This window comes from Strix uralensis, chromosome 23 (assembly GCF_047716275.1).
Source record: "Strix uralensis isolate ZFMK-TIS-50842 chromosome 23, bStrUra1, whole genome shotgun sequence".
Taxonomy (NCBI): Eukaryota; Metazoa; Chordata; class Aves; order Strigiformes; family Strigidae; genus Strix; species Strix uralensis.
In genome coordinates, this window is record NC_133994.1 from 6094730 (window position 1) to 6115465 (window position 20736).

The following is a 20736-nucleotide window of genomic DNA, read 5'->3' on the forward strand; positions in this document are numbered from 1 at the left end:
CACCTCTTCTGCCCATCTCTCGGCATGGGCTCCCGCAGCTCCCCGGGCTCACAGCCTGCAGCCCGAGTGCCATCTGCTGTCACCACGCTCAGCAGCCGTGCCGAGGGTCGTGGGGAGGGATCGGGCCCATAGTCACGGGAGGGTTTTGGTGTTGCCCCTGCGTGGACTGCACGCAGGGCTGCGTTCAGAGCGCTGGGCTTGGGGTGCTGCCAGCTGGCTGGGGCCCAGAGCTGCTGGGGAGATGGAGTAAAGGCAGTCGGGCATCTCTGCTGCAATCTTTCTTTGCATGAGACAAAACTCTCTTCCATGAAAAATGAGGCGGGCTGACTCCCAGCCCAGAAGCGTGCTTGTGTGCATGCTTGGCTGGCTCTGGCTTTTCTGTTCCTGTGACATCTCTTCCTCATGTGCCAATCTTGACCACATCTATGCTGTTCTGGCTTGCCCAGGTACCGTTGTTTTATGTGCAGGCTGCTGTGTAAGGAGCTCAGCTCTCTCTGGCAGCTGTCTTGGGCAGTAGTTACACTTTCCAGCTTCCATCAGACTTCCCAGTTGAACTCGCTATAGCTGTTCTCTCTAACTCCAAAGCACCTCCCCCAGGAGGAAAGCATCTAGGCTCTTTTATTTTTTTTTTTTTCCCTAACAGGTAAGGAGACTGAGAAAGACGGGGCAGTCACTGCCCTAAGGACACCAGGAGAAACTAGCTGGATGGAAGGAGAGGCAGGAATCGAGTTAGTTCAGCGCCAACGCTGCTCACCCGTGGACTTTGTTTTTCTCCGAGATATCTGTGTGGTGTGGGGCAGGAATGAAGGAGGCACGGGAATGGCCATGTCTGAGCTGCAAAGGGAGGTGTATGCCCAGGGGATGTTTTTTCACTATCCCAGTGTTTTCCTGTTCTTCAGAGGTTTTCTACTCCTGACAGGCTTGTGGGCCCAAATGAAAGGATAAGTCACTGGCTTTCCATCCCATTTGTAACCATCTTGGCTGCAGCTTTAGGCTGGCAGCCCCTGCCACAGGTGTGGCTGAGGCTCTGCTATCCTGGCTTTCACAAGGTGCCATTCCCAGCCCCTACAAGCTGTTTGATTTAGGAGGAATCAATCTCCTAAACCTTCTTCCCTTTTACAACTGACTAGAACAGCTGGGCTGCAAGCAACAGGGAATTGTCAGATAGATTTTATTTTTTTTTCCTCTCCTATCCCCAGTCTTGAATGCCTGGTGGGGGAGTAAACTCCTCCATCTGTCCACAGACCCCCCAGGTGGGTAATAATAGATGCTTCATATAGAAAAAATTCAATTAGACTTGACAAGAGATGTATGCTAGTGCTTCCTTGCCAGGGCCCCATTTTGCTCTGTTCTGTTCCTCTGCAAGAGACTTGCTGTAGAAGCTATTATGAAGAAAAAAACCAACACCAACCTTGTAAGTTTAGTGGCATTTATAGCCAGGACTACCTGTGGTGGTCTTTGTAGAAAAGAAAATTACAGTGGGATCTCGTACAACTGCAGCCACCAAGAGGCAACTGGCTACCCAGGATGTCAGATGCCAGCTGCTGAGAGCAGCAAGGGGCTGGTGGAGTATGGAGTGCTGTATCTAGGGCTTCCCTTAGTGCCTCCAAGTGTTAAAGCAGCCAGGGTAAGAGGTGTGTTCCTGATGGTGTCTTGGCCAAGAGTGTAGTTTGCATCTTAAACTCTCCAGTTCTCAGCCCCCAGCTGTTTTGTTCCAACGTAGGGTGTTTTGGAGGACATTTCCATTCTCTGTGCAGCATAGCTCACTCCTAAGCTCAGCAGTGGTCTGCCCCAGAGATGGCTGCAGTGAGCTGTGGGGTTGATGTGCAAAGGAAATAAGAGCCCTTTTTACAGCTCTTGTTGCCATGCTCAGGACTGGGAGAAGCCCCTTTCGTGTGGTTTTAGTTTGGTTTTTTTTTCTTCAGCATGAATGCTCCAGCAACACTCAGTTTTTGTGTTTTAATGCTCAGATTTCTACTCTAAGTCTGGGTGATGAGAGTATCTGTTCTCAATTACTTGGGGGACAGACTTTCTGTCTGTACAGCGCACTCGTCTGCATTGGTCATCAGTGTTCCCAAAAGCTGCTGTGTAGTATCACACAGCCACTTGCTGGTGTTGGCACAACAGAAAGCAGAAGGAACTCCCATTGAAGCTGTGTGTGATAGAGCCCTTCGGTGGCTGGGAGCTTTAATACCTCTAAACCCTTTTGTCACAGTTACACTGCCTTCCTGTAATCCTATGAAATTGCATCGTCTCAATTTCCATGAAGTCTGTAACATGTGAGAACCCATTAACCTTCTGCGCTCTGTTCATCTTTGACAGATGAGTTGACATCATCTTGGAACTGGTGTATGGTGCAGATTTCGATGTGTTCAGACTTCTGGTATTTGATCAAAATTCAAAAGGCATTTGGAACAAAATATTTATAATGTGAGCAAGACTTTTTTTCTTCCAAGTACCCAGGCTTGCTTTGGGACTCTAGCACTGATGTGGCTGAATGCAATGCGTAATCGCTCCCCTGAGGCCAGCAGCAGCTTTTGCAAGAGGGAGCTGTTCTCTGCAGTGAAGCTGCAAGGCATTGAGTGTCTTGGAAAGCTGCCCTTGGAGGTGAGCGGGAAGGTCAGGACAGCTTTGCAGGATGCCCCCAAGAGCCAAGGTGAACATCAGGCCTGCTGGCATGAAGTGTGGCGGGGGAAGCCCCCGGGCAGCTGCATTGGTGGTAGCAGAGCTGCTGGGGAAGCTGCGTGCATTTAGTAGTTCAGCCTAGATAAGGCTAGAGTGGGGACCATGGTCCTACCCTGTAACAAGGGACACAATATCTGAAGGCTTAATCCTGGGGTTTATCCTGACTGTGAGATGATGGTTTAGGAAAGGTTCAGTTTAACAATTGCATCAAGATGTGTAATATTGATCCCCTTGCTGTACTGATTCCTTAGGGACAGACAGAGGCCTCACTTCTGTGGGACAGAGTTGGCAGCGAGTTGAATACTAACTAGCAACTTTGTCAGCTGCATTAAAGGCTGTGGTGAATAAAGCGGCATTGTGTGACTGTGTGCAGGGGTAATGGAGGGGAAAGAGTTAAATTCTGAACTGGTCCTGGTCTCTCCTAGGTCAGAACCAAGGCTGAGCTCACAGCAGAGGGGCAGTCAGTCACAGGTGATCTGGAAGGCATCTGTCAGGGCGGGGCTGTGCAGGGGCCTTCCTGGAGCTCCTCTGGGCCTTGCATGAACTCCCGCTATGTTCTAAGCGCACCTCTGCCTGCTGCTGCTCTGCAGACCCGTTGCCCATCAGGTGCTTCTGACAGGTTCAGGCTGCTGGGTCAGGGAACAGAGCATGTACCTCTTTCTGTGAGACTCACGGTATTACACAAGATACAACAGCTCCTGGGTTTTGGACGGGCCTGGCTGACATCTCCCTGCATCACACAGGTGAACAGAAGCAGCGTGCTTAAGCACAGGACACAAATACCCAGCACACAAGGGAAGATCCACACACAACCGTGTCATTTTATTGTGTTTGCCTGGACTCTGCCTGGGCATGGCTGTGGTTTGGAAGGCCGCTGTGCCCCAGGCACCCAGGTGCAGCAAGCCCGATGAAGCAGAGCGTGCACAAAGTGGCCAGCTCGGAAGCTCTCTCCTTTGGCTACGGGTAGTAGTAGACTGCACTTGCAATGGTGCACTTTGATGCAAAGTGGCATTCAAGTATGTACATGTCAGCAGCCCAGGAAGGGAAGACAGATGGACACAAAAATGTAAGCACCCGTCTCTCTACGCAACACCAGCTCTATTGAGGGGAAGCTCTTCTGAGAGGACTAACTAGCAGGGACAGGCTTAGCTCGGGGAAGCTTAGGTGTCTTTGTTCAGGATGGTGGCTCACAGCCCTGAGAGGTATCAAGAGGCACTAGTGGGAGTACACATGAAGTGCTGTCTTGTCAGTGAGCATATGGAGTGGAGGCAGACGTGTCCTTTTTGCAGACACTGTTAGCAGGCAGGAAGAACTGGGATCAAGTGGGGCTAAGCACAGCTTTCTGCGTGAAGATTATCTCCTGCCTGCAAGGAGTCATACTGGATGACCAGGGTGCTTGTTGCATGAAGCACACAGAGGCCAGGAAGGGATAGGGGAGTTTGTTTTCATTTGTTCCTGGACCCCCTCACCAATTTGCTTCTAACCCATTTCCCTAAGTCTTTGTCTCTCTCCCAGCAATTACTCTCAGTTGCCATCTGTCTGAGGGAGCCAAATGAAGCCCCAGGGTTGGACACCAGAGAGGTTTCAGTTCCCAACACTTCCCTTGATAAATAGATGCTGGGAACAGTGTAAGAAAAAAGAATTGCCCTATCACCTTGCATTATCACTAAAAATTAAACTACTAGCACTTGGCAGCCAAGGTAGGGGTCCTATGTGGCCAGCAATGACAACTATTGATTATGGATGGGAGAAGCTAAGGGTCTCGCTGCGGGTCATGGAAGCGGTTGGTGACAGATGTGACAGGGCTCTGGGTTTCCCTGGTATTTTCTCAGACATGAAGTCTATGCTTTTCTTTCTTCCTTTCTTCCATTCTTTAACTTCCAGAAAATATGCCCAAAGTACCCCTTAAAGTTAAGGGGTGCCCAATTCTGGGAAGCAGGCAGGAGGGGTGTCTAGTTCGGCTGGGTGCTAGGGGTTGGTGGCTTAGGAGAGCAGTAATGTCTGCAGGACTTTTAGGTGATGTCCTGTCTGACAGAGAACATCTGTGCAAGCGGCGAGGCTGTCTCATGTGGTGCGTTCAGAAATCGATTCACATTCTTTGCATAGTCCTCTTGAGGAAAGATGGATGGTGGCCCCTGGCGCCTTGCACGCACGTTCATACGCAGAAGGGTGTATGCTCTACAGCCCGGCAGTAGCACCATGCAGAAACCATCCAATGGCCAGGGGATGCCCCGAGGGCAGCCGGCTCCAGCATGCAGGCCCCAGTTGAGCACGGCTACGGCTCCACTGTCACGCTGCTGTTGGTAACACGGACGCCGTACCATCCCTTCCAGAAGAGCGTGTCCTGGCCACCGTGTTCAAAGCGGACAAAGCGGACCCCAGGCCCGTAGTTGGAAAAGGTGTGGGAGATCTTTGGGACAAGAGACAAAATGGTTGTTGGTAAGCGTCAAACCACCATGAACCTTCTTTAGTGCACAGAGCCTTTGACCCCACCTGCCCGAGCCATACCTACCAGCTTGGGTAACAATGAGGACGTTTACTAGTGGGAGTTACTAGAAGGAGCTTTGACCCCACTGTTGTTCAGAGGCCACTGAACCTCTCCTTTATCTTACACCTGCAGTGGTGGCTCAGCAAGTTACTTTTATGTAAGGTAGTCTCCCAGTATAATCCCTTTGTTCAGTCACAGGCTCCACAGAACATGACAGCCACCTTCTCCAGGAGAACTCTCCTGCTTCTCTCTGCTTGAAAATATTCCTGATTCATGCAGGTTGGGTGTCACTGGCTGAGCCCACAGCTTCAACTCACCTCAGTCCAGCTGGCGTCATTGTCCTGTGGGATGGCAACAGTCTCACTCTTGTACTCAGCCAGAACATCCTCGTTCTCTGAGAGCAGCTTCACACAGAGCTCGTAGAGGCAGCCGGCATCACTGCGTCCTGCATACCTGCACAGAGAGCCAAGCTGCTGGCCTTACCTGTGCCAACTCTGCAAAGAGCCAGAGCACGCAGCTGTATCTTGCTGAATGCAGGTTCCACTGATCTCATCAAGTTACCGGGGCCTTGGCTTGAGGTGGAAATCTGTGATGGTTCTTACCCTGACCCACCACCTCCCCTCCTTCACACCAAGAACCTGGTTTTTAGAGGCCATATGCACCGACAGTCTGAAGCTTGTGGGAGCTGCCTGTGGTGCTGTAAGCCAAGACCAAGCCCAGTCCCACATCTCGGGGATCCTGGCAGCTGAGGTTTTAATGCCCAGCACAGGTGTATGCCCCTCCCTGCCCTCCCTTCTCTTTCTTGACTCTCTGTCTGCCTTCTGAATCATCCTTGCTACTTACCAGTCTTTCACCACAACTTTAGGTTGGGTTGTATCCATCAGCTCTTCCCAGTAGCCCTCAGCCCTAAGGTCAATGACCTGAGCCTTTCGACACCACCTGAAATGCAAGACGTTAACTGGTATCATAGTTTCTCCTGGGACTGAGGGAACCAAAAATGTCCCCTTTCCTGAATAAGAGAAGAAAGCAGCCTTACTCATAAGATGTAACAAAGTATTTATGGACTTCTTCTCTAGGGAATTCTTTTCCAAAGTCCCCAGGGAGCTCTTCAATTTTCCAGCCATCACCTCCATTCTCTACCTCTCCCCAGTGCTGCAAGTCTTCTGCAAATGGCAGAAAAGAGACTCTGATGAGTCCTTGTTTCTGTGGGCCTGGGGAAGCTGTCCATCTCCCCCTAGAACCCTCCCCTGGCTTGTGAAAGGTACGCTCTTAGATGCAGCACTCATTTTGTATGTAGACTATGGAGAAGTTTGTTAAATAAAGGTTAGGCAAAAACCTTTAGTCTGGCTGAACTGAAAACGTTCCCCACCAAAAGGGCTACGTACATGTGGGTTTATTTAAGAAGGTCCTCCAGTGAAATTATTTAGGTACTCTGAACTGCGTGTCAGCACTTTGAGTGTCATAACATGGGAGTAGCCTGGGGAGAGATGCTGATTGCTTTATGTCTACATTTTTGAAATTGCTAAATGGTATTTCTAGAAGTAGTATGGCCTTAAACACTGGGCTTTTCTGGTCTTAGCCAGAGGGAACCTGGGTGGTGGAAAAGCTTTCAGAAAAATAATCTGTAAACAAAATGGAGAAGCTGTGTGGATATTGCTTTGGTCTATCATGTGTGAAATGTATTTGTTGCTGCTCAGGTTGTGAGGCTTGATTACTGCTGCTTTTTGCTAAGCATCTTGTAGATCTGGTAAGTGAAGTTCATAGATAATCAGAATAATGGCAAATGGGGTACGTGCACAGCTCTAACATGGGCTGTAGTAAGGAGGGTACAAACAAGATTTGCCTGAGCTGCTTCAAGGAGGGGGAGCCTGAAGTGCCTGGTGAGCTAGGGGCAGACTGGCTCCTGAGTGGGGAAAGGCTTGATCTTTCCTGTCATAGTCTGGCAAGAAGCGATCTAGAAATGCAGATGCTACTACCGTTACTGCACTGGACAGGTTCTGCAAAGGACGTTTTTGTGTCTCAAATGTGATTTGGACCCCTGCAGGGGCTTATATAAAATTGGTGTCAAGTAGAGCCCTTTGCAAGGGCCTCATGCCCGTTAAATGATTTGACAGCATGCATTAAGTCATTTGATTCTTGGGCAAGAGGAAAGTGCTGCAACCTGATAGCCACTAAGATCTTTTTCCAAAGACTGGAGAGGCCAAATTTCCAGTGACTGGTCATCTCTGTGAAACCTTGGGGCTTGTTATGCTTGTCTCTCACCTTCACCACATGGGTTCTTGATGAGATTCTTCCTTTTCTTGCTCAGGAAGTAGAAGTTTTGCCAGTTCTCTGCATCCTCCTGTGACTCTGCTCCAGTGAGACCTTCCTGCTGACACTTCAGGATCCAAAGCGCAGCTCCATCGACCAGGTTCTTCCACTGGCAGCAGACCAGGCGGCACGCCAGCACCAAATCCACCGCAGGTATGGAAGCCAGGATTCTGATCAGGACTGCTTCAGGGAGGGACTCCATCCTTGGGCCAGGCTGGATGGAGCTTTCTGAGAAAGGAGGAAAGGAGTGGTGACACAGTGGTCCTTTGGACACGGGGTCCCTCACCCTCAGTGATGTCAAACACCGATGCATTAGAAAAAATGGAAAATAAGCATGTTATCTGAAAGCATGACTGTGGGGGCATAGATTGCTCCCCAACCTCAAGGCCTCCTGACCCCTATTAAGTCAATACCCTGAAGCACGTGAGTAGATTAATATTTTATGTTCTAAGTGAAGCCCTTAGTTAAATCCATCCACAAAATGCAAGTAGCTGACATCTGCAATTGTGGACAGTTTGCCAGTTTCCCAGACTGGAATCAGTCCTTCCAGAAATCTCTGCTGCTGCAAAATCAGCTTCTTAGTAATGACTTCTTCTGCAGAAGGAGGCATCTGGGTGTTCTGCCTTTAAGAGCATCACAGATACCAAATGCTGCAGAGCAGTCCCTAAATATCAGTGGCGAGCGTCTTGCCAACCGCATTTGCAGTGGTTCCTTCTATATCTGAAAAGCTTTCCCTCAAGGGGCTGGCACTTAATCTCCTTAGTCATGAGCCTGTATAAAGTATAGGTCTGAGCATAACTGAAACTAATTCAGTTGATATTCCCTAATATTCCTTTTTCTATGGCCTTATAACCTGAGCAATTAAGTCAGAAGTGTGTGCTTTAACTTCATATGCTAATTCTGCACTCTGACTCCCAACACCACTCTGTTGTCCTGAGTTCTGGGGCCAGGACCTGCAGGAATAAGGAGGGATGAGTATGCAGATTCAGAGCCCACATCACCTGTGTGGGGTGCACTGTGTCAGTGCTTTTATCCCAGCTCAGTCCTGATGCTGGGAAGCTGCTGGGACTGCAGTGAACTGCACAGGTGCAGCCAAACTCCTCGGGAGTGTCACTGAGCCAAAGAGAGCTCCAGGACCAGAGCAGGTGAAACAGCCTGACGTGCTGCTTGATGAAATGTGGCGGTGACGAATCTGGCAAGGGAGGGGAGAAATGGGGAGTTGCTACTCTAACAGCATCCTAAATCTAGATGTTTCAGATGCAGAGCTGTCACGTGTCCTCTATCTGCACTGCAGACAGCAGGAGGAAACTGTTATTTAAAATTCCCTGGCTTTTATGGGGGTAGCATTGGGGATTTCCCCTTTCCCATCCCCCTTTCCAACCTCAACCGCAGTCCTAAAGGGTAAAATGTAATTTTTATTTTTATTTTTTTAAAAAAAAGAAGATAGCTCCTGCTGTTTCATCTCCTGCAGGGATTTCCCAGGCCTCACCCGCTCCCTGCCCGGTGACGGAGCATCACCCCTCTCCTTGCTCAGCGGGGACTCCCCGGCGCTCCGGCCAGGGCTGACGGTCCCCGGCTGCCTGTCCCTGTCCCTGTCCCTGTCCTGTCCGTCCTTCCCCGCCCCGACTCTCAGCCCTTTACAGCCGCTCGGTGGATCTCCCGGGGTCCTTCCATCCCGTGGGGCGCGCTCCGCTTCCCTACGCGCCCCCTCCCGGCCCTCTTCGCGCTGTGCCCCCCTCCCGCGCTGCCCGGGGGGAGCCCGCACCCCCCCGGCAGGACCCACCTTACCTGAGGCGCTGCTCGCTGGGCCGGGCCGGGCCGGGCCGCGCTCCCTCTTAAAGGGCCGCGCCGGAGGGGCGGGGGGAGGCCACGGACCGCCCCCGCCGCCCGCCCCGCGCCCCGCCCGTTGCGGAAGGGCCGGAGCCGCCTCACATCCGTGTCCGGAGGGCGCAGACGGGCGGAGCCCAGGTGGGGCCGGGAGTGGGGGGGGCAGCGCGCAGCCCCGGGGCTCCCCGGGGCCGACCCCGTCCCGCGGGGGCGCAGGCGGTTGGTCGCGTAGCTCTGTTGGTAACCAACTCTTGTGCTTCTTTCCCGAAGCTCGGTGCTGCCGGCGCCCGAGGATTTTCCCATCGCGTGTTCCTCCACCGACGCCGTGGGCCTGCGATGACAACCATCTGCGACCTGCCCGAGGATGTGCTGGTGGAGCTGCTCTCGCTGCTGCCCGCCCGGGACCTGCTGCGCAGCTGCCGCCTGGTCTGCGCCCAGTGGCGGGACGTGGTGGATCTCACCACCCTCTGGAAGCGCAAGTGCCAGCGCAAGGGCTTTTACGCTCAGAATTTGGACAGAAGCATCTCTGACTGGAAGATCTTCTATCTACTCTGCAACCTGAAGAGAAACTTAATCAAAAACTCCTGTGCTGAAGGTTTGTTTAATTATTTATAGTAGAAGGCTAAGAGTTTCCTAACAGTCAGAATGAGTCATTACTCAAGCAGTGCTGGTGGTGTGGGACTGCCCAGCTACTGATGGAGCTCTGCTGGGTCACATCCACCAGTAAGCATACGCGGTAAAACTACGGGGACAGCAGATAAAGTAGAGATAAAGGATGTACTGGTAAATACCTGCCAGTGGTTGTGACCAGAAACATCACTGGAGTCACTAAGGCCCCAGCACTGCAGACAGCGAGGGTTAACTTGCGCAGCAAGTACAATATGGTAATGAAACTATTGGGTATTGGGATTAAACGCTGAAGCAGCTGGGGAATTTTTGTTGTCAAAGATGGGACTCATATGACTACAGTAATTCCCCTTTATTACTGATTATGAGTTTCTGATGTGGTCAGAAAGTTGCTGCCTATTGTCCTAGCTGCTGACAGCCACGTTAAAAGTAAAGACAGGAGTTACTTCCAGCTGTAGGAAAAACACATTGTCTCTGAAAAACTCAAAGTGGGTTCCTACCCTTCTTCTGTAGCTGATTCTTTAACAAAAGTGGAGATACTGCTGGAAACTGAGATGAGGTCCTAACACTCAGCTTTGATATCTGTGTTTTTAGAAGACTTTCAGCACTGGAAACTTGATAATAATGATGGGGATAAATGGAAGATTGAGGATCTGCCTGGACCTCATGGAAGAGGCATGCCAAACCCCAGAGTACAAAAATACTTTGTCACTTCATATGGGTAAGAACTGGATTCCAGTAATCTGGAGCTGGGAGATCTACTTCCTCCTGTCTGTCTGCAAAGGCACTGCAGTTAGAAGGCTTGAAGCAGGTCACTGAACCTTAGCCCATCTGTGAGGAAAAGGAAGGAGCTTAATTAACCTTTTATACTAGTTAGTCTAAAGAGACAGGTGTACTCCTAAAAAATTAATTGCAGCACATGCTAAATTCCTCTGTCCCTACCAGGAATTTCCTGTAACTTTTTTATAGTCGTGATAATCCACATGGGATCTCTGTTCTACCAAAGGTGGTGGGCAAAGGTTGAGGTTTGGCAAGCTAATCAGATGCGCTTACCTGACAAGGTCACAGCTCTGTAACCTCTAAGGGGGTGGGTGTGTTTGTCATGTTAACAGCTTGCAATAAAAGCTGTCAACAGAGGAGGGTTCGCTGCTTTTACGTCCATTAAACAGTAGTTTCCTGTTACCAATGTATGTATGCTATACGAGCACAGGGACCCCTCTTAATCCAGCTTGTAGGTAACTATTCCTCTTATCTGGGAGCAAAGCTAATCAGTTCACTTCCTTGTCTGTTCTGGCTACAGAAAAAACCACGCCTTAGCCGTGTCAGCCTTGCGTGCTTTTGAGGTCTGGGTGACTTTTGGTAAGAGTAAAGGTGTCAAGCGGTGTGGACCTTGAGAGGGAAGAGATGTGTTTTGTGAAGCTTGAATAATTCTATTGCTGTTGCAGGCCATGCTTCAAGTCTCAACTCATTACCCTGCAGAAAGAAGGATACTGGAATCAGTTGATGGATGAGAAACGGCCTGAAATTGTAGTCAAGGACTGGTAAGCGTATGCACTGAAAACTAGAATTTCTGGCATTGGCCTAGAGATAAGCTAGGCCTCTGAAGCTTTTCACACTATAAAATTAGTTCTTTATCTTTTGGGAGGTGTAGCTCTTGAGTAAAGCATAAGCTAAATCTAAGTTTATTCAGTGGGCTGTAAAGAGGTGGCAATCCTATGAAGAGCAGGATAGATGGAGGTTTTAGAACTTCATAGCTATGGGGGTGACAGTCCTTTCCCTCTGCAGACAGGGATCCCCTTGAAGACTGTTTTTGAACACTAAAGAAGACGCTGTACACACAACCCTGCTCCTTGATATTCCCTGCCTCTCTAGGTACGCTGCCAGATTTGACTGTGGCTGTCGCTATGAGCTTACGGTGAGGCTGCTTTCTGAAGACTACATTGTCCTTGACGAGTTCCACCCCGAGCCCGTGGTTATAGAGCAGTGGAACGATGCAGCCTGGAGAGAGGTAAGCAGCAGCAACAGCTTTACATCAGTATTGTGACACTTCCACCTTGCAAGTCTTACTTGGCCGCAAGTCCCAAGTTGGACCTTCTTTCTCTGCTCTTCAGCTTCCTCTATTCCATACAAAAGGTAAGTCCTTGCTGTTGGCAATGCTGAAGAAGCAGTAGTGCCATGAAAGAACTACGTTTGGTTTGTAGGTGCCCACGCTTTTCTAAAAAGTATCCCCCGGGCTTCTGTGGGGTTTTTTTAGCTCAGTCTCTTTGTTTCTAGTTTTCACTTGAGTTTTTGTCTGAATAACTAAGTTACAAGAGCATGGTTCTTGTTTTTATTGGATCAAAAAGCTTTGTTTTAAAACTACTGCATGGATGTAATTTAAAGTATTAACAGACACTACTTTTCTTAACTGCTAAACATGCTGAACTGGTTTGATTGGCTGTAGATTCCCCATTACATTGCTGCTTACATGACAAACGCACTAAGAATCAAGCTTAATGTTAATGTTACGTTTGACCCGGGGAGGATTTTAGGGCAGAAGGCTGAATGAGAGAGGCTTTTTGTCCCTGTCCCTCAAAGGGGTATGACACACTCTCAAAAAAAGATATCTTAGAAGCTGTGAGCTTTCCCCAAGACCAAGACTCGTGTACTGTAGTTGTCCAAGCTTACAGGTCAGTGCTGGTTATTCAGGCAAATTAAGAGGAATTTTCCTCTTTCTCTCCAGATTTCTCACACCTTCCAGAATTACCCCGCTGGAGTTCGTTACATCTGGTTTCAGCACGGGGGCCAAGACACCCAGTTCTGGGCAGGATGGTACGGGGTGCGAGTGACTAACAGCAGCATCACCATCGGGCCCCTGACGTGTGTATGAAGGCACAACAGAAGCGTTTGCTTTTACCTCAGGACTGTAACCACGTGCTCTCAGGTGCACTTACTTGTCTGTACTCTCTGGGTGAGCGTCCTAGCTTTGTCTTGCACTGTTGATCTCAAATACAAGCAGCCAGTTCTCCTTGTTCACAGCAGAACTTCTGCAGGCCCACCCCTTTGGAAGGACTTCTGTCTTCATCATTCATCCTCCTGTACCATGGATGTTACTGCAATTACTAGTGCCCTTCCACAGGAGAAAGATGAGGACAATTAAATGTGTCTTTTCTAGTTAATATGTCCTGGTGCTACAGCCAAACACCAGGTCTTAAAGAGAAACCCTTTCTTGTTTATAGAACTTGTGAAAGATAAGTCTAAAATTTTTCATTTCAGATTTATCAATGCTGTCCTCAAGGACTCGGCTACAGAGAGACTTGTTTTGTACGCTATTCTCCTGTTTCAGTTTAATTATGTATAAAAACATGTATCTTTCACATCAGACCTTTCATAGCATAAGGAAACTCAACCCTTTTTCATGAACGCTGTGTCACTGATTCTTAATTCCTTACCCTTTCTGTAAGTGTATATGATCAAAATGGTACAGGCCTTCCCTCTCCAAATACAGCCCATCGTTGTTTGAATAAAGAGCTGGAGAAAAAGGAGACAGAAATCCCTTGGGGTGGCTACACATAAGTGCCTTTTGATTGTGCTGGGCTTTTTCCATACTACTACTACTACCACAGTACTTGGTTTGTACTGAAGAGTTTAACCCTATATAAAATATTAAAGCAGTGCACAACCTTGATTGATAGTATTCTTGTACTTTTTACTCAGAGGAAGCAACTCTACTGGCTCTTACCAAACTGTCTGACCACAAGCTCAGCTCAAATACCATGAACCATGTCTTCTACTCCTGTACCATAGAGCCAACGCTAAGGCCTTCTTCCATCTCCTTTGATAGGTGTAGAATTCACATTGTTTCCCTTGTCTGTTCTCTGTTAAGAGCAGGATGTTTGGCAAGTGTCCTTGCTGGACAAACAAATGTCACCTGTGGGTGAAAGCTCTGCCATGGAAGGGGGAGAGACCATGGCTGTAGGGCCGCTCACAGGGATTGACAGGTTCCACATATGTTCCAGAAAAGGTACGGAAAAGTGGTGGAAGCTCCACGTAAAATACTTCCTTGCATAAGGGGGGAGGCTGGTTTGGACAGAACTCAGCCTAGTTCAGCTGGGGTAAAACTGAATATTTATTGAAGACTACTTGGGACAGTCACAGTGGACAGACACTCCGTAAGGCCTCACTCCCCCTTGGTAGGAGCCCGTTGCCAGGGTGGAGCACACAGCAGAGCGCTGGATGGCGCTACCAGTGCGCAATGGAGTTAAGGTGAGAACGGGATTTGTACAAAGCTCTGACTGCAGCTGCCCGTGTCCTGCCCCAGGGATTCACTGTACTCACTCTCACACGAGGGTACATGGGAACAGGCTCTGGCTCCACATTCCAAGTCAGTTCTATGTACAGTGGTAAGAGCACTTGAAATAAAGAGGCAGCAGCTGCTCTACATTCACCCAGAAGGCCAGCTGAGGAGATGGTTATCAAGGTATGGTTTGTGAGAGATCTTATTCCACTGGAAGATCTGATGAAGGCAAGGAAGATTTGAAATCAGGTGCCTTTGTGGGCTCGCTCTTCTACATATAGCTGCATCTGGAGGAGAGAAACAACCATCAGTTCTGATTGATACGGGAAAAAACGTCTGCGACAGGCTAAGTAAGAGGATTTTGTACCTTCCCCCATAAGCAGGTTTCCTATTTTATGATGGGGAGTCTTGCCCTGTTTTGAGTACTGGCACAGGCATCTCCAAGACTAAGCTACTGCTCAGCAGTATTAGAATTGTTACCCCACAGAAAACTGCAGAGCTGGCATCAGAGTAGACAAAGCTTAGAACTAGATGCAATTTCAGCCACCTCTTGGGCCACAGTGCTCTACTCACCTTTAAGATATCAGATGTCATGGTTTTCAGGGGAATAAGCCGGGGGTCGTGCATGTGCACGTCTTGTTCATCAGCGAGGATCCACGGGAAGTCCTAGGGGCAGGAACACAAGGTGCTTTATTTGCAGAGGCTGCAGACTGTAAGGTGAGCTCTTCTCGGCACTAGGTCAGCATTAAGTGAACGAGAGATCCCATAGCTGAGGGAAGGAACAGGTAACTCAAACCTTTCCTAACAGCAAAACTTAACACTTACACACTTGGCCCTGAGACAGTTACAGCATCAAACTCTAACATTAACCTGCTTTAGTTATTCCAAAGGTGACATCTCACTTCTTTAAAAGATCTGCTCAGAGCTGTCCTGAGCTAGCATGTTCCATTCATTATACCAGTATTTTACTGCAACTCCAAAATGTTCAGGGCACGGATTTCTGTCCTGCTGCAACTTTACAGGTTGGCCTACTATACTACCTGTTCCATTACTAAGCAGTACAGAGCAGACTTCCATTTTGAAACAATTTTATACTTTACTAGGTTTATTTCTTGTGCTTTGGGACACCCAAAATAACTCGGCTCGGGGAAGAAAGTTCCCCTGTACCTAAGCAAGGATTCTTAACAAAATCTTGCTTTAAAAAGTGATCTGCACACACTCTCCTGTGAGATAAAATGTATTTGTGCACCCAAAACCCACTACTTACTTGAATCTTAGTCTTCCTTGCTATTTATAAAGAATCAGCCATCCACACGCAGTGGATGTGGGACAAGGGCTGCTTTTTCATTGTTGTTGATTCAATTCAAGTACCTACTCTATGTGTTGGAGTACTTTTAAGTGACAGTAAGCATTATGCAGTAAGAACTACTACAATCTAATTGAGGCATTGAAGCAGCTATTGTCTGCAATCACGGCTGGTGTGTGGCGAATGCGTTCAGTCACCAGCGTAAACCATTTTAACGCATTCAGAGCAAAGTTGAGAAGCGCATCACGTGAAGCTAACGTACGCTCAAAATATCTCGCGGCCTTAACCCTAGAGGTGCCAAAACTCTGCAATTTCCAGCTCTGCAGTCAGGTAGGCAAAGCTACCACTCACCTTTATCACCTGGATCTTCTCCATGTTCCGTGTGGCAGCCTCCCGTGTGTGAACCAGAACCGTGAAGGTGCACCCTGTAAGAGAAGGGCGGTGGACTGCGGGTCGGGGGCCGACTGCCAGAGGACCAGGCACTACCTCCTGGCTCAGGCCAGGCAGCGCCGTGCTCTGGCGCTTACCTGGGGGATTGTTGTCGAGCACAGCGTCGCACACGCTGATCTTCAGGATGAAGGCACGCAGTAACTGCTCCACGTGGGACAGCAGGGACTCCGAACTGTTGAGGAGACAGCAGTTGTTACTGGCATGCAGCAAAGTACCGGGGCCGGGAGCTGCTTCCAGAACACCTCCGCAGGGGCAGGGCTTGGAGCAAAGGAAACTTTACCTAATGGAAAGAAGAGGCGGCTGGGTGATCTCAAAGACAAATCTCTCCACAGGGTGGTGCTCTTTGTCCAGGATTACAACTACAACTTTCTCCACATCATTCTGCAAGAACAAAGATAGAAAAATCCCTTCCTTAAAACAAGCTGTCTTCTGCCCCCACCGTGCTTCACGTACTTCTCATAAAGCGGGAGTATGCTTATTTGCTGTGGCTCACAGCACTAGCAGTTACCCAAAGCCTGAGCAATGTCAGATTATTCTTACTGATCAGAAAAAATACTTTTGCAAAGCCATTTCGTGCTAGATGTTAAACTGATAGTTTATTGCTAAGGCCTAGGGAGGTGAAGTGCACTAAATAGTACATTTCCCTAGATACTGTTTTGGAACAAAGGGGGAGATGTACAAAGAGCCATCTCATTGCATCACTCAGGAATGGACAATGATGAGGAGGTTAAGATATGTTTAGACCATTGGCCAAATACAGCAGCTTTGTACTACCACAATGTAAAACTGACCTGTTCCCATTCTCTAAATGTGTGTTAAGGTCGTCTGTAAACAGCAGAGGTGAAAAATCTGCCAGCATCCTACATCCTGAAATGTTTCACATGGTCACACCTTTCTCTTACAAAACCTAGTTCAAACCTACCTTTGCTTGCTGGCTTACAGCAAACCACTCAAACTATTCTGCCAGATTAGTGCTTAAAATTACTCAGAAGCAGAACGTTAAGTTAACATGTAGGATGATGTAACTGAAAATATATACATGTGTATCCTCACATGTGTGCATTAGCTGCAACTAAATGCCAGTGATAAGCAGCAAGGCAGGGCCTTAATTGCAAGGACAGATTTGGGATGTTATTTTTATTTTGGTTAGCAGCTAGTATACTGTATATGGTAAATTTGTAAATAATTTTGCAACAAAGACCGTTATTTATGTTCTCTTACTTTCTATCAAAACCACTTGCAGTACTTCTGCCCAGGTCCCTGGTATGACCTTACCTTCTCAAGCAGCGGTTTCACGCAGTGCAGCGTGTCCTGGATGTACTGATTCAGCTCCGGGTGGCAGGACATCTGCAGCAAATACAGCGAACAGTCAGAGCTGGGCCCTGATGCAAACCAGGACAATGTTAAATGGGGACATTTAAAGGGAAGCACCAGTGTGTTACAAGGCACTTGAGTCATGCTTCAAATAGCACTTTTCACCACTAAGTTGCCCATTCAAACCAGTAATTCTTTCATGGAAGGGTTAATGAGCTGAGGCAGATCACTGTACCCACACAGCTGTAGTATATTGGGACTATATACCCACAATAGCATATTGGGAATACGATATTCCAACCGTCTCTACTTCCTAGGAAGCATGCTTTCATGTTACCTTACGGCACATAGCTGGGGAAGCCTTCTACTACTGTTGTCCATGATCTGCTTGTTCCATGAGTACTGCTGTATCCTCAGCTACAGGGCTGTTTCCCCCTTTGACAGGAACTAAGTTCTCTTCAAAAATGAGTTTGCACAATAAAACAAACTCTGGAAGTGATTTAGTTTCTGGTGAGTGTTGACTGATCCCCGCTATTTTGCTCGTCCACATGGCTGTCAGCTTCCAGGAAAATCTCCTACCTGGACAGGTACATTGTATTTTTTCCTCTTCTGAAAGATCCCAATAGGGTAAACTTCTCTGACATACAAGATAAGATGAACAGCCACTTCCAGAAATTCTGAAAGAACATCTGCAACAACTGAAAAACAGAAGTAAAGGATGCTGAAGTAGGGAGCGGGGGAAGCATGCAGAGCAATACCACATACTCATAGGAATTATTGTTTTTTCAGGAATTTTTCCCCGCATAAATTTCACCTGCAGGAAGTTTAGGGATAGAGCAACCCTCCAACAACAATCCTGTAAGCTCATGTGCCAACAAGAAGCCTTGGAAGCAAACCAGTTTGCAGTTTGGCACAACACATTACCTTGCCCAAAGTTAAGGTCCTGCCGTGTGAGAGTGGTCATCTTTCCCAGAACCTGGAAGTAATCACAAAAATACTGTTTATCCTCTGGCTCCTACATTATTAATACAGTCGGCTCACGGAGCCATCCACTTCCCTAGCACCACAGAGCTCAGACCCAAGGAGCTGACCTCTGTGCCTAGCCACCACATACGAACACTGCCACGACAAACCCGCAGGGCCCTCTGTGAAAGGTTTAAGCACCCTCCATAACCAACAACATCATCAGAAATCACCAGTAGTGCAAAAACTGAAGACACTATCATTGCTGTGTTCTGGCTCATACCTTAGACTGATGGATTACTCATAATTTAATTCCTGCTTTTTTAAATTGGGTCTTATTTTTTAAAAAAAGTGAAAGTGTGTCCTTCGCTGTCTCCCTCCCTTCTTGATGCATTTTGCTAGGACTGGAGAATTCATGATTCCTAAGACCCAGGAAAGTTTAGGCAATCCCTTTTTAGTAGCACAAGGAACACGCTTCATTTTTTTTAAAACCATGCAAATGTTCTCAGAACATACTAGAACATACCCCTCTTCTTTTCTAACCCCTATATTCTATCGTAACACAAGAACTTCTCACTTTTACGGGTTTATTCTCACAACACCACCACGAGACATTGCTTGTGCAGGCTACGATCTGCATCAGGTATTCATCTGCTGTCCACTACCAGCAGCTTCGGAGTATGTCTCTAGTCCCAAGGAAACCAAACCCTGCACAGCTGTATAATTAACATAGAATTTGTCACACAGAATCATGGAATATCTTGAGCTGGAAGGGACCCATAAGCATCTTGGAGTCCAACTCCCTACTCCTTGCAGAACTACCTAAAACTAAACCATATGACTAAGAGCATCATCCAGCTGCTCCCTGAACTCTGACAGGCTCGGTGCCCTGACCACTGCCCTGAGGAGCCTGAAATTTGTGACAATTATAAAGGGCAGCACATTACTGTGCTAAATTGAATACCATGTGCCAACGACTGAACAGCCAACACTGGGGTTCAACTTTCCAACAGCTTTCCTTAAATAGTGGAGTCTGTGCCTTACACGTTTTAAGCTACGCTGTACATAACTTTCTATTCCAAATTTTAACTTGTTACATTATTTTATCCATACTCTCTGCATGCATGCAAACTCCAACCACTAAGAGCAGCACTGCTGTTTGTAAACTGTGTATGTCTTTAAACGCCTCCAGGAGCACCACGGCTGTCTCGTAACACAGGTGTCTCCCAGACCTCTGATAAGCCACACTCATTCCAATCAGTTGTTTAGCCACTGATTTTCAAGTGGCTTCAGGTGCAACCAAACATGTTTTTCAGATCTACAGGGAATTACTTCAGCCTTCTCAAAACAAGCAGCTCCTCTTCTCTCCCTTTTAAAATCAGAATTTTACCACTGCATACAAAGACTTCCTGGAATATTAGTGATCTGCTACAATAAATAAAATTAAGATACTTAAGCATCTCTCTAGCATCCCAGCCACAGTGACTCTCAGATTTGTGCAAATCTTCTGTATCAGAGTAGCATAAAGAATCTGTGTTTTTAAAGGTTTAGGTTCACATCCTCGCCTAAACATCACCCTTTCTTAACCAGAGGCCCCAGTGAGGCAACAGCATCTCAAGAGATCCACCCTTCAACACAGTCACAAGGTTAGGCCTAACAATCACATATTTAATACTCCCTCAGCTTAAGGCTTTGGAGTAACTGACTGGGGCATTACTGCAGGTAAAAGCCTTTCATTTATTCATTTGTATTTGCTGTCTTATATGTGTGAGGTCAATTTGCAGAAAAAGTCGCCCCACCTTCCCGGTGTAACAGCCAGCACTGAGGGATGGCTAGGGGCAGCGAGGAGCAGACATCAGGAAAAAGAAAGCCTGCACTTCCTTCGTGGTGCTCTTCGGAAGCTAGCAATCCCTCACTGAAGAGATTTCAGAGGAAAAGGGAAGCAAATAAGGCAGGGACACCATGTCATTTGTAATCCATTACCTCCAAAGCGCCCGTGACTACTACGCGGGCTCCCGCGCTAGCCCAGAATAACCAGCACAGGCCCCCCCCCGCCAGCTTGCGCTGTGCCCTGCCCGCCTCCCGGCTTCGGCGGAGAGGAAGGAGAGCGGCCAGGCGCTCCTCCGCCGCCTCGTCCGCCGGTTTCCCTAACGGCCGGGCAGACGGAGGGGCAGAGCGCGGCTCTCGGGGCAGGGGTGGGTTCCCCCCCCCCCGGTCCCGCCGCTCCTCAGCGGACGAGCGCTACCCGCAGCGCTGAGCCCGTGCTGCCGGGCGGCCAACGCTGCTCCCTCCCGGGACAGGGCTCCCCCCCCGCCGGACCCCCAGTGATCGCCACCGCCCCGACCCGCGGAGGACCCCCGGTTCCCCTTACCGGCCCGCGGAGCGCCCCCCGGCCGTCCCGACCGTCCCCGCCGCACACGCGCGGGTGGCCGGGCGGTGGCGCGGGCGTGTGACGTCAGAGCGGCGGGCGGCCCGAGCGCCCCCTGGCGG

The 20736-nt window shown here is 48.7% G+C and overlaps 3 protein-coding genes across 4 annotated transcripts; 1 reads left to right on the forward strand and 2 right to left on the reverse strand.

Moving 5' to 3' along the window:
• Window positions 1-3481: 3481 nt before the first annotated feature.
• LOC141953854 (F-box only protein 2-like) lies at window positions 3482-9371 on the reverse strand. The gene is made up of 6 exons (XM_074892742.1): window positions 9272-9371; window positions 7436-7711; window positions 6210-6336; window positions 6017-6112; window positions 5491-5626; window positions 3482-5095 (listed from the first exon to the last, which is right to left on the reverse strand). The coding sequence occupies exons 2-6, from the start codon at window positions 7683-7685 to the stop codon at window positions 4961-4963; spliced, it is 744 nt and encodes a 247-aa protein (XP_074748843.1). The 5' UTR covers window positions 7686-7711; window positions 9272-9371; the 3' UTR covers window positions 3482-4960.
• A 26-nt stretch (window positions 9372-9397) lies between these two features.
• On the forward strand, window positions 9398-13604 carry LOC141953853 (F-box only protein 6-like). Its single transcript, XM_074892741.1, has 6 exons — window positions 9398-9451; window positions 9581-9905; window positions 10532-10658; window positions 11383-11478; window positions 11810-11945; window positions 12660-13604. The coding sequence occupies exons 2-6, from the start codon at window positions 9647-9649 to the stop codon at window positions 12804-12806; spliced, it is 765 nt and encodes a 254-aa protein (XP_074748842.1). The 5' UTR covers window positions 9398-9451; window positions 9581-9646; the 3' UTR covers window positions 12807-13604.
• Window positions 13605-14027: 423 nt separating this feature from the next.
• Window positions 14028-20681, reverse strand: MAD2L2 (mitotic arrest deficient 2 like 2). Of its 2 annotated transcripts, none has more exons than XM_074892743.1 (9): window positions 20618-20681; window positions 18208-18259; window positions 17863-17981; window positions 17245-17316; window positions 16250-16350; window positions 16047-16141; window positions 15871-15944; window positions 14787-14879; window positions 14028-14500 (listed from the first exon to the last, which is right to left on the reverse strand). In XM_074892743.1, exons 2-9 carry the CDS (start codon window positions 18245-18247, stop codon window positions 14459-14461), a joined length of 636 nt encoding a protein of 211 aa, XP_074748844.1. In that variant the 5' UTR covers window positions 18248-18259; window positions 20618-20681; the 3' UTR covers window positions 14028-14458. The 2 variants fall into 2 exon arrangements, with proteins under 2 accessions (XP_074748844.1, XP_074748846.1); XM_074892745.1 differs by lacking the exon at window positions 20618-20681 and adding an exon at window positions 20046-20122.
• Window positions 20682-20736: the final 55 nt, after the last annotated feature.